The sequence below is a fragment of the Suricata suricatta genome, chromosome 17, assembly GCF_006229205.1.
Source record: "Suricata suricatta isolate VVHF042 chromosome 17, meerkat_22Aug2017_6uvM2_HiC, whole genome shotgun sequence".
In the NCBI taxonomy this organism is placed as follows: Eukaryota; Metazoa; Chordata; class Mammalia; order Carnivora; family Herpestidae; genus Suricata; species Suricata suricatta.
The window spans coordinates 2,827,970-2,840,756 of record NC_043716.1 but is presented as its reverse complement, the minus strand read 5'-3'; the positions used below and the strand labels follow the sequence as shown (position 1 = coordinate 2,840,756).

The 12,787-nt window shown below is 55.8% G+C and overlaps 1 protein-coding gene across 6 annotated transcripts in view; it reads left to right on the top strand.

The window, feature by feature from the left end:
- Nucleotides 1–12,787, top strand: part of MYH10 (myosin heavy chain 10) — a 114,651-nt gene that overhangs the window by 95,215 nt on the left and 6,649 nt on the right. For all 6 annotated transcript variants that reach the window (XM_029929161.1, XM_029929158.1, XM_029929160.1 and 3 more), the window contains 8 exons: nt 407–613; nt 2,932–3,036; nt 4,168–4,320; nt 4,734–4,982; nt 5,297–5,509; nt 7,184–7,396; nt 8,384–8,545; nt 12,161–12,289. In XM_029929161.1, the coding sequence (XP_029785021.1) occupies nt 407–613; nt 2,932–3,036; nt 4,168–4,320; nt 4,734–4,982; nt 5,297–5,509; nt 7,184–7,396; nt 8,384–8,545; nt 12,161–12,289 (1,431 nt within the window). The remainder of the gene's footprint in view (nt 1–406; nt 614–2,931; nt 3,037–4,167; nt 4,321–4,733; nt 4,983–5,296; nt 5,510–7,183; nt 7,397–8,383; nt 8,546–12,160; nt 12,290–12,787) is intronic.

Sequence of the window (12,787 nt, the reverse complement as noted above, 5' to 3'; positions counted from 1 at the left end):
GAGCCCATCCCCCAGCCCGTGTCGCGCACAAGGTGGTCCCTGCAGCGAGCCGGCCTGCGGCGCTCACCCTGCACCGACCCCGGGGGAGTGCTGCCCAGCGACAGGGTTCTCAGCCCCTCGCTTGACTCTCCGCAGAACGTGTTTTCTAGAGGTGACAGGAGCGGTGATTACAGTACAGGACACACCCGTGTCACCCCCACGCTGACCAGAATACATTCCACGGTGCACTGAGCCCATGGGCAGGGGCTACAGGGTGCCCCTCCATAGAAACCTCCATGCCCGGTTTCCACGCGCTCCCTGGGTGCTGACTGCAGCCGGGTACCGGGCACGATCCTGATACAAAAAGCAGTGCCTTGTATGGAGTGATCTAAAAATACTAGCAAGTTTCTCTCCCCTCCCCTCCTAGTTCAAGGCAAATCTGGAGAAGAACAAGCAGGGTCTGGAGACAGACAATAAGGAGCTGGCGTGCGAGGTCAAGGTGCTGCAGCAGGTCAAGGCCGAGTCTGAGCATAAGAGGAAGAAGCTGGACGCGCAGGTGCAGGAGCTCCACGCCAAGGTCTCGGAAGGAGACAGGCTCCGGGCGGAGCTGGCCGAGAAAGCAAACAAGTTACAGGTGAGGCCAGGAAAGCTGGCGCGGGGCGCGCCTCCGGGCCGCTGGGTCACAGGCGCGGGGCGTCTTTCAGGAACGGACGGCATGCATGGGCCTTGATCGCAGTAAATCCCACAGCAGGCGGTGGGAGATGGAGGCCTTCAGCTGCTCCAGCAGACCAGAGAGAGCACGGGGCAGCGGGCGTTGGCGAGGCCGTGTGAGAGCTGGGTTCTGGCGTACGCTGCTGGCCCAGGTGTAGGCGATGCAGCCTTTTCTAGAGGACAGGCCCGCAGTTCTAGTGTCACAGGCCCGAAAACATGAGTCCTCTGGGGCGCCTGGCTGGCTCAGCGGGTCGTGTGTGACTCTTGAGGTCAGGGTTGTGAGTTCGAGCCCCACCGTTGGGTGTAGAGATTACTTAAAAGTAAAGTCTTAGGATTGCCTGGGTGGCTCAGTCAGTTAGCGTCTGGCTCTTGGTTTCGGCGCAGGTCGTGATCTCACAGTTTGGGAGTTGGAGCCCCTCTTTGGGCTCTCCGCTGATGGTGCAGAGCCTGCTTTGGATTCTCTCCCCACTTCCTTCTCCCCCCCGTGTCTCCATCACACACTTAAATAGTTTCTTAAAAATTTTAAAAAACCTTTAAAAAAGAGACGATACATATATATATGTAAGACAAAGACGTGGGGGGGGGGGGGTCCCGCACAGTTCAGGAAACCGGGAACAGAACCCGGGGAGGTCCGGGCCACACCCAGACCCCGCTGTAGGAAGGCTCCCTGCAGAAGTACGTACGAAGAACCACATTGGAGTAACTTTCACGTCCAAGTGTGGACTCCGTGCACCCCGTACACACGAGACAGCAGATGAATGTTTATGGCTGAGACGTGCGTCCCGTGTCACAGCGCTAGAGCAGCTTCCAGAACCGAGCCGTGCAGGACGCCCGGGACCGCCAGGCGGGCTCCCAGGACTGCACGCGGGCCTGCTCACGGCCGCCTTCACGACGGCCAAAGGACACAGAGCAAGTCAGTAAAGGGAACAGGTGGGAGGCCCTGAGGAAACCAGGTGCGAGCTCCCAGCAGCCCCCAGGGAGCCAGTGAGCCGGGCCGTCCTGTCTGCCCCGGAAGCTCGGGGGCCCAGCGGTGTGGTTGGGGGGGCCCAGTCCCCAGAGGGAAAGCAGCCGTTGGCGCTCATAAAGCGCGGTGTTTACACCAACCACGTCAGCACAGGGAGCCATTCTATTTTAGGGAATGGTAGGAGCTCCCAAAATCCGCCGCCCGGCCGTTGCAAACAGGCCTTTCTAAGGGGAGCAGCCTTCGGCCTCCTCCATTAACTCTTGCCTGTCCAGAGCGGTGCCCTTTAGAGAGGCTGTTAAGCAGTATTACCAGTGTCATATGTTGCTGTCTGGGTGGCGGGGAGGCGAGGCGAGCGACCCTCACGGGCGCCTGTGGGTGTTTTCGTCATCCTCACAGCGCCCCCAGGCGCGTCTGGGAGATGAGGACCCTGAGACTAAAGTAAGGGGCACAGTTCACGGGGCCCGAGCTAAAGGCTGGAGGCCTCTGTTGAGTCCTGAGCCCTGCGTCACCACTGTCCCAAGACTGCCAGTGTGCAGGCTCTCCAAAGGATGTAAAACGAGTGAAAACGGGAATGTTCCGTGGCAGAGACGCCCGCTGCACACCTTCCCTTTGCTGGTACGGCTGAGAGTCAAACCAGAGTGAAGGGTCCGCCCTGTCCCTGCCCTTCTCCCCTTCCTGCCACGCTCACGAACAACTATAGAAGGCGGAGGTCGTGTATGGGGGACATGGTGGGGGCGGCGTATTCAGAGCTGTCATGGGGAGGAAAAGGGAGCGATGTTTTCACCACGGTGTTCATGAAGTCTGGCCATAAGGCAGAGCCAAATATCCATAATAAATGTACACCACCAGATTTTTAAGCTTAAAAAGGGCTTTAGACGGAGTGCAAGAACTCCTTTAAATCTCTGTAATAAAGTTTTCAAGTTCTAGAAGAATAGAAACGTACTTGCACTCCCAAAACATGGTTAATGCAGCTTAGTGTGAAAAAGGATCAAAGCCCAGGGCCTGCTCTGCAGACCAGCGCACAGAGGACTTAGTGTAATCTCTGGCTCCAAAGACGGTGAGCCGGCAGGCGGAGAGCCCGCTCCGCCTCCTGTCCTGGGCCGGGTGGGAGGCAGCGCCTCTGCGTGATGCAAATCCTGCTCGAGTTTGGGGGTTTCGGGGCACCCCGCCCCCCGAAACACCACGCTGTTTGTGTGCATTGAAGAGTGGCGAGCCCGGACCTTTCTGTCTGCTTCCTGTCCCGTCGCATTGAATCTGGTATTGTTTCCTCCCTGCAGAATGAACTGGATAATGTCTCCACACTTCTGGAAGAAGCCGAAAAGAAGGGTATTAAATTTGCTAAGGATGCAGCCAGTCTTGAGTCTCAACTACAGGACACACAGGTATTCATTCTGGGGGCTGCGGGCCCTTGATCGTGACCCTGCCGGTTCTGTGACCTACAAGGCCGTGAGACAGGCCAGCCCCACAGTTGCTTGCTGATCATCTCTGACTTTATGCTCCACTTTTATTTGGAACCGTCCAGCGCTGTGATGGGCCCTGGCGCTCGGGAGTCCGTGAGGCTCGGTTCTCTGGACGCGGAGGCCTGGCTCCCGCGTCTGGCAGGCCTGCGGTGGCCCTGCTGCACGCACAAGTACTCCCGGGCGTTCTGAATAAGATGGTTTTGTTGTGGGTAAAACTAGATTGCGCAGACCTAACAGTCCATTTCGTAAAAGGGTAGGTTGAAGCTGGCTTATGGAAACACGCTAGGGATGTCTTCACATCAGACAGAAGTGAGGATGACGACTTTGATCCGAAAAGAATGTAGCACGTCCTTCTTGGAGTTTTACATCTTTCCATTAAATTTGCTGTCTTTAGATGAACGTTGATTTGCTAGGTGCTGGGGGTAGGGGGATAAAAACCTCTTGGGCCTTAGGCTGTGACAAGGCACAGCCTGGTCACTGAGACCATGGGAGACAGGGACAGGTCACAGGAAAGACACATTTGCATTTACATTTTAGAAGAATCAGGCTGGCAGGAGGGGGCTGCCCGATGCTGGAGGTAATCACAGAAGTGCCAAGTGCCTTAACGGGGGTGGGGGGGGGGGCGGGGCAGAGGAGAGTAAGCTGCCCCAGAAGTGTGGAGATTCGGGGAGGGGGGCATCTCGGGCCACTCAGCTCCCTGGGCACCTGGGCGGCTCAGTTAGTTAGGCATCTGACTCTGGATTTCAGCTCAGGTCGTGATCTTGCAGTTTATGAGTTGGAGCCCTGAGTTGGAGCCTGCTTGGGATTCTCTCACTGTCTCTCCCCTGCTTGCTCGCTCACTCTCTCAAAACAAACATTTAAAAATTTTTAAAAAGCAGTATCCCTGTTAAGAGCGTTTATAGAATTACCAGGTGTCCTTCCCGTGTCCCAAGCTCGCTGGGCACTCCTCACAGCCCGGGGCACTCTGTGTTCTGTGCTGTGACTTTGGTTTTGAGAAGCGTCTCTGTCCGGCGGGGAGTGTAACCCCGGCACCGACCTCTCGTGAAACCACAGGAGCTCCTCCAGGAGGAGACGCGCCAGAAGCTCTACCTGAGCAGTCGCATCCGGCAGCTGGAGGAGGAGAAGAACGGCCTCCAGGAGCAGCAGGAGGAGGAGGAGGAGGCCCGGAAGAACCTAGAGAAGCAAGTGCTGGCCCTGCAGGCTCAGGTGCGCATGCGCCCGCGGCCACCGCTGTGGCCCCGGTGGCTAACGTCCCCACGTCCCCACACGCCACGCGGCCCCGTCTCCTCTCCGTTGGGGAGGGCTCGCTAGGCCGCACTGAGCCGGGCCCCCTAAGTGTGTGTTCTCTGATCCGGCCAAGCGCCGGTCCTCTGCCGGGGAGGGTGTGGGAAGCACTGAAGATGGCCCAGGCCCGGGTCCGCTCTGCGAGGACCAGGCCAGCCATCCTCTGAGGGAAAGGTGAGCGGAGACGCTGTTCCAGGCTGAGCCTCGTGCTCCCAGTCATGTCGTGTCCGCTTATATGTCTTTTCTCTAAACACGGAAAATGAGCTCTCTCTCCATGCCCCCCTGTACACACCAGGGGGGCTCTTTGACGCGGGTCTCTCTCTCCGTGAACCCAGCTGGCGGATACCAAGAAGAAAGTAGACGATGACGTGGGAACGATTGAAAGTCTGGAAGAGGCCAGAAAGAAGCTCCTGAAGGACGTGGAGGCACTGGGCCAGCGCCTGGAGGAGAAGGCCTTGGCCTACGACAAGCTGGAGAAGACCAAGAACCGCCTGCAGCAGGAGCTGGACGACCTGGCGGTGGACCTGGACCAGCAGCGCCAGGTCGCCTCCAACTTGGAGAAGAAGCAGAAGAAGTTCGACCAGGTGGGTCCCCTGCGTCCCCACGTCCCAGGCTCCGGGGCCAGCGCCACATGCCGCCGCCTCCTGGCAGACGCTTTGGTTGTCCTGGTTTAGGATAATCTTCGTACTTATACGTGTTTCTAGAAAATCAGGAAAGGGAGAGAAGCAGGAGGGAAAAGCCCCCCCCCCCCCCCCCCCCCCCCCCCCCCCCCCCCCCCCCCCCCCCCCCGCCATGAGCCACAGCAGGGAGCCGAGCAGGAAGTCAGACGCAGGTTAACGAGCCGTGCGCCTGCTGTGTCTGCCTCGTCCCTAACGTGTCCCGACGCCGTTCCGTGCAGCTGCTGGCTGAGGAGAAGAACGTGTCGGCCCGCTACGCGGAGGAGCGGGACCGCGCCGAGGCAGAGGCCAGGGAGAAGGAGACCAAGGCGCTGTCCCTGGCGCGGGCCCTCGAGGAGGCGCTGGAGGCCAAGGAGGAGTTCGAGAGGCAGAACAAGCAGCTCCGGGCGGACATGGAAGACCTGATGAGCTCCAAGGACGACGTGGGGAAGAACGTGAGTGCCCAGGCCCAGCCCCCCACCCTCTCGGAGGAGCGGCCGCCGCCCACAGCGCAGGGGCCGGGCACAGACAGGGGACGGACGGCTCCTGGGACAAGCCGTCAGTCTCTGCGCCTGCGCTCGGCTTGCAGTGCCAAAGCTATGGATGCTCTTGGCGGCCCTGACCAGTGGTGACACTTGGTTTATTCTTGTCACCTGTTATTCATCCCTCCTGCCCTGGCGAGGGATGCTGAGGAAGGGGTGTCACTGTCCCCGAGTCACAGGTACCACGAGGTATCCCTGCCCCGGGCCTTCCCTGCTGAGACCCTTCGTTTTCCCCAACGGCTTACAAGTGCTCTGGGGTCTTGTTCACAGTCTGGAAGTTTCTGTGACTCTGCCCTTCACTGCACACACGCTCTGTGAGAGCCAGGGTGACGTTATCCATCTGTCCCCTACACCTCAGGGGCAGGAGTTGTGGAGGGGCGTGAGGCCGGCCTGGGGCTGGCGGCCATCCGTTCTCCCCGGGACGCGCCACTTAACCCCCTGACCCGCTGCCCCCTCTGCCAGGCAGCGTTACGCCCACCCAGTCCCAGGCGGCCGCCGCATACGTGCTGCGCGAAGTACCCAGTCTCACTTCTGGGGGATGCGGGCTCTCTGGCCACGCTGGAGAGGGGGCCAGGCTCTCCCTTCCTGTTGGGTCTCCTACAGCCGGGGGCCCAGGGGGTCAGCCCTGTGGACAGGAGTCCTCCGAGACCAGAGACGGCCATGAGTACATAACAACACATAATGAAAGCCGGCTTTCATTTTTTTCTTTAATTATGTAATCTCTCTGCCCAATGTGGGGCTTGAACTCACCACCCTGTGATCAGTACTCCGACAGCTGGCCAGGCGCCCAGTTTTTCTTGTTCCTATTAGTTTTCACAAGAATAAGAGACAGTCACACATGCGTTCCACAGACCTCGCTTCTCTGCCGGAGGAGCAGCGGGGGCTGTGGGCCTCCTTGTCTCCTGCTGCCCCTGGGACAGGTGGCGTGGCCACCTGACAGGGGTCTGGGGCATGGATCAGACGGGACGCAGGGGGACGCACTGGGCACCGAGAACTAGGAGGCTTGTGGCCAGGGTCTCTGGCCACAGGGAGTTCAGGCCAGTCTCCCGCGTCCCCTGCTCCGCAGGCCTGACAAACCTAGTTAACGTGCATCTGCAGCAGGAGTGCTGTTTCCCACAGCGAGACAGGATCTCCCGTAGCGTCTGTGTGTGTGTGTGTGTGTGTGTGTGTGTGTGTGTGTCTGTCTGTCTCTCTCTCTCTCTCTCTCTCTCTATCTCTCTCTCACACACACACACACACACACACACACACACCCACCCACCCACCCACCAGGCAGATGGCCAGTCCACAGACCGGCTCCTCAGACACTGTTCATTGTTCTCTGGCGTTTAAAGATCGCTCCGCTTCAAGGTCACCAGAGAATGCCTTACTGGTGATGAGCGCTGCTGTCTCAGCGGCTGCTCTGAGACGGGGGACAGCAACGGCCGCAGCAGGACAGGGAGGGATGTGTGTGACGGTCAGGAGGCTGGCCGGGAGGGACCAGAGCTGCCTTCGTGCCGTGTGGGGGCCTCTAACCGAGGACACGCGCTGCAGAGGCCCATGCCTCCAGCAGGGCTCAGCCCTTTCCCACCGCTTCCTGCGGTTTAGGTGCACGAACTTGAAAAGTCCAAACGGGCACTGGAGCAGCAGGTGGAGGAGATGAGGACCCAGCTGGAAGAGCTGGAGGACGAGCTCCAGGCCACGGAGGACGCCAAGCTCCGCCTGGAGGTCAACATGCAGGCCATGAAGGCCCAGTTTGAGCGGGACCTGCAGACCAGAGACGAGCAGAACGAGGAGAAGAAGCGGCTGCTGGTGAAACAGGTGCGTGGGGGGCGGGGCCTGCGGCGAGCAGCCTGTCCGTTCGCGGAGCCCGGTCGTGGGTCCATGTCCTGTTCGCATTGGCCCACGTCAGCTGGAGCTAAATCCACTCATGTCCTCGTCTGACGAGGTTATTCTCAGAAATCTAACCTAACTATTCCTGGTTTCCTGTGGGTCAAACGGCAGCACTGCTAACAGGCAGGAGGCTGCCGACGAGCAGGCCTCGCGCGGTGGGATGCGCGTGCACACGCGTGGCTGGGTGCACATCCTGTGGGTCTAAACCGTGGAGGCAAAGCAAAGAACCCAGATGCCCTCTTGCAAGGGGAGCCCGCATTTCTCAAGGTCACGTCACGTGCCCCCAATGAGAAAAGGAGAGCCAGATGCTTCATTTTTGGGGTTTAAGAAGTTGCTGGTGGGCACTTAACGATTTTCAAACTTCTCATTTTAAAAGTTTAGTTTAAAATCTAATTGCGGGTATTTCGACAGTCCCGTGGAGTCCGTGGGATCAGGTCTTGGATCTGGGGAGCACTGGTCTGTCTTCGTTACGTTCACTGCACCAGCATTTGCTGTACTAGTCACTTCTTGCCAGAGAACTGCTCGCCTCCCACTTAGCGCCTTAAAAGAGCACGTGTTTCACCCCTGGTTTCTGTGCTCAGGAATTCTGAACAGATGCGGCCGGCTGCTTTGTCTGAAGGCCAGGCCTGGGCTCGGGACCTGCGTCCGAGCTGGTTCCCCTGGGCCCCTGGCCGCCTGGGCCTCCCTGGGTGAAACCACCCCAAGAAGGCGTCTCCTGGGCCAGGGGCTGTGTGTCGGGAGGCGGTGCAGACGGGGCTCCCGCTTAAAGACCTGGCGGAGCGAACTTCAGCTCCTGGGCTTTTCCGTCAATAATGACGACTGCTCGGAGCAGAGAGCACCTGTGTCGATAGGCTGCCGGTCCTCGTGCAGGGACACCCGGGTCTGGCCAGACTTAACCCTGGTGCCGTCCGTTAGGTGCGGGAGCTGGAGGCGGAGCTGGAGGACGAGCGGAAGCAGCGGGCGCTGGCGGTCGCCTCCAAGAAGAAACTGGAAATAGACCTGAAGGACCTGGAAGCGCAAATGGAGGCCGCAAACAAAGCCAGGGACGAGGTGGTCAAGCAGCTCCGGAAGCTTCAGGTGAGCGGCCAGCGGGCTTGGGCGGGGGAGTGGGGGAGGGGTGGGGGGACAGGGACGTGCTGTCAGGGCTCCAGGCAGCCCCTGGAGCCGAGCTAATCGCGGAGCCGCCCAACAGGAAGGTGGTGTCCCCTCCCTCCTGCCGCCGGGGGCTCTCCTCTCTCCAGTCGGACCCAGCACCTCGGCCGCTCAAGTGACGGGCCGGTGAGCACTGTCTCGGGATGTAACGGGCCCTGTTTGGTGGGGCGGACTCTTCAGTTATGATGGAAGTCTTGGAAAATGTCTATTTCTCTGACTTCCGCATTGTAAGAGCGCCAGATGGCTCAGGCCAGGGTCCCTGCAGTTCGTGGGATCGAGCCCTGCATCAGGCTCTGCGCTGACACCAGGGAATCTGCTTGGGATTCCGCCTTCCTCTCCTTGCCCCTCTTTGCCTGCCTGCACTCCTCTCTCTCTAAAATAAGTAAATTTAGAAGGAATGTGTTCTAAAAAATCAAACGAGAAGAAACCTCTGTGCACAACGATGGGCAGCTGGACTGGTATCCGTACCAGCAACGAGGGAAGCCCCCGGACGTCCGTGGGCCGCCAGCCACGTGCCCAAGGGAGGAGTGCAGGGGGTCGGGGGGCGTGAACGGCACGGGCGGCCAAGCTCAGCTACACACGCGGGAAGGTGTTCATGTACAGACATGTGGAGAGACAGACGTAGGAAAAGTCAACTCTGGATAATAAGTTTAGGAGCAACTTAGCTTTTTAAAAAAAGTCTAAGGAAGCAGTTAAGTACAAAGCTCTTACTCTCCCGAACTAATTACTTACAAACGTTATGACGCACATTACAGACTATACGTTACTATGATTTTGTTCACATAACAGCTTTAGGGAGTGTTAATTCACAGACCATACACCTTACCTATTTTCAGTGTATTTTAGTACAAACATCACCACGAGGCGGTTCTGGTCACTGAAATAAATGCCTCGACTCGAGCCCCGCGCCCACAGGGTCCTCTGTGCACGATGTGCGTGCTCAGCGCCGATCAGCCATCTGCTTTCCGTGTCTCTAGATGCTTTTGACGTAGACGGAACCATAAACTGTGGCTTTTGTGACGGCTTTTCCCTTAGCGTGTTTTCAAGGTTCATCTGCGGTGCAGCATCGATCAGGACTTCGTTCCTTTTTATTTCCAAATAACATTCCCTGGACGCACAGCCCGCTGTCATGAGTGCACCCGCTGATGCACATCCGGGTTGACTTTCCAGGTACTCGGAACACTCGTGTAGACGCGTGCTTTCCCTTCTCCCGGGCAGACACGTGCCTAGGAGGGAGCTGCTAGGTCACGTGGTGGTTGTTGACCTTCCTGTCCGGCCTCTCCGCGGTCATGGTCCCAGTTTACACTTCCTGACAGCGGGGGTTCTAGCCTCGCTGCATCCTCGCTGACACCTGCCGTCACTCACAGTCCCCAGCGGGATGAAGTGGTGTTTCATTGTGGTGTTGATCTGCATTTTCCTAATGACTATGATGAACATCTTTTTAGGTGCTTACTGGCCATTATCTTACTTGGGAAAAATCTCTTTTAATCCTCTGCTCACCCTCTTGAGTTGTCCTTAATAACTGAGTTTTGTAACATTTCAATATATATTCTAGATGTTTCTTATGAGATCTATGATTTCCAGATATTTCCTTCCATTCTCGAGGCTGGTCTGTTCACTCAGTGGTGTTGTGTACAATACAGATTTTTTGTTTTCTGATCTGTGAAACCACTGCCTAACCCAGGTCATAAAGACTTACTCCTTGCTTTCTCCTAAGAGTTTCATACTTTTAGTTTATTGAGTTAGCTTTTGTTGTATGGGTTTTTTAAATTTTCTTTAATGTTTTATTCTTAAGAGAGAGCATGAGTGGGTGAGAGGCAGAGAGAGAGAGAGGGACACAATCTGAAGCAGACTCCAGGCTCTGAGCTGTCAGCACAGAGCCCGACGCGGGGCTCAAACCCACAAATTGTGAGATCATGACCTGAGCCAAAGTCAAGAGTCAGATGCTTAACCAACTGAGCCACCCAGGCACCCCAGAAAACTATTCCTTCCCCCCTGAATTATCTTGGGTCTTGGCACTCCTATCAAAAATCCACTGGCCATAGATTTACACGTTTATTTCCAGACTCTGTTCTCTTCCATCAATCTATAGATCTTTCCTCACACAGTCCTGATTGCTGCGGCTTTGTAAGTTTTCACATTGGAAAGTGTAACATTTCCCACTTTGTTCTTTTTCAAGAATGTTGAGCTATTCTGGGTTCCTGACAATTCCTTACAGATTTTAGGATCAATTTGTCAATTTCTGCAAGCAGCAGGTGGGGAAACCAGCTTGAATTTTAATAATTTGGTGACTGGATAGATGGATCTGGAGAGGACTTCGCATCCTAACGATATTGTCTTCTAGTGCATGAACATGACTGTCTTTCCATTTCTTTAGCATTTATCTTTTCAGTGATCTTATTTTATAGTTTTGGTGTACAAGTTAATTTATACCTAAGTACTTTTTCTGGGAGAGAGCGCACATGCACACAGTTAAGCAAGGGTCAGAGAGAGAGAGGGAGAGAAGCAGGACTCACCCAGGGCTCAAGCTCACCCGATGCGGGACTTGAATTCAGAGACTGTGAGGTCATGACCTGACCTGAAGTCAGATGCTTAACCAACTGAGCCCCCCAGGCTGCCTGTATTTTTGTTTGTTTTTGATGCTTGTAAGTGGGACTGCTTTCCTGATATTTGGAAATGTTTATAGTGTGTGGAAATAGTTGATTTTTCCATATTCATCTTGAAACCTTGCTGAACTTGCTTATTCTAATGGTTTTTTGGTGGATTCCATAAGGTGTTCGGGATACAGGATCACATGATCAGCAAATCAAGCTAGGTTTTTCTTGTTTCCTTTTAACCAGGATGTCTTTTTTGGTTTGTTTTTGTCTTGGCCTAACTGCTTAGACTAGAATCTCTGCCACAGGGTTCAACACAAGCGGGAGAGCGGCGTCTCTTCATTCAGCGTATCCGCGGCTGGTTCCTTATTGATGGCCTTTATCAGAGTTGACGGGTCTCCTATTCATTTTGTTGAGTTGTTTTTATAATAAGATGGCAGTAAGTTTTGCCAAGCGCTTCTTTTGCATTTTCGGAGATGATCCTACGACGGTTTTCAAATGAACCTTGCATCCCTCAGGTGAATCCCAGGTGGATGCTGGGATATAATGGTGTATAATTCTTTTGGATTATACACACTGATGGATTCAGTTTGCCACTATTTGATTTTTGCATTTATTTTCATAAGGGATATTGTTTTCAGTGTTTTTTTGTGATACCTTTCTCACTGGCATACACTTTTTTTTTTTTTGAGAACGCGCACACACGATCAGGGGAGGTGCAAAGGCAGACCGAATCCCAAGTGGGCTCCACGCCCTGGGAGGAACCCAGCTTGGGGCTCGATCCCATCACCCTGGGACCATGCATGACCTGAGCCAAAATCAGGAGTCGACGCTTAGCCACCAGGCCCCGCCACATTCTCCTCCTATCTCCGGTGACCGTACATGGACTTTTATAATCCGGAAAGAGTGAAAAGTTCTCTAAAGCCTTCTTCCTACTTAATCTCAGGCTCAGATGAAGGATTACCAACGGGAGCTAGAAGAAGCTCGTGCGGCCCGGGACGAGACTTTCGCCCAATCCAAAGAGAGTGAAAAGAGACTGAAGAGCCTAGAAGCAGAGATCCTTCAATTGCAGGAGGTTGGTTTACTTCTTGATCCGTTTGTTCAAAAAATGTTTGCCCTCGGAATTTCTCCAAGATCAAGGGAATGTTGGGATCTGCGTAGCCTGGTGTGGCTTCACCGTCCATTTCCCCCTGAGGTGGTCCTGGGCCAGCAGAGCGCAGGCCCGTTTCGATGCTGCTCCTGTATATTCCTGTACCTGGCTGACCGCCAACGGGCCGGTTAGTCATTTTTCAAGCGACTTTCCAGGCCTGTTCCACGGGTGTAAAAGGCAGCGGTGCTGACTTGGTGTCGGTAAGCCTCGGGACCAAGACCGCCCGGGGTTACACACAAGCGCCGTGCACGGGCTACGTGAGAGGGAAGACCGGCCTCACTGAATCCCCATGACCCGTCTTACGATCAGTTCTTTATCTGATTCTCCTGAAGAGGCACTGAAGGGGGGGGTCACACGCGCAGTAGACACACGTGACCAGCTTTATGGAGCGGCGACCCCCATACACGATATGGCCACACGTGT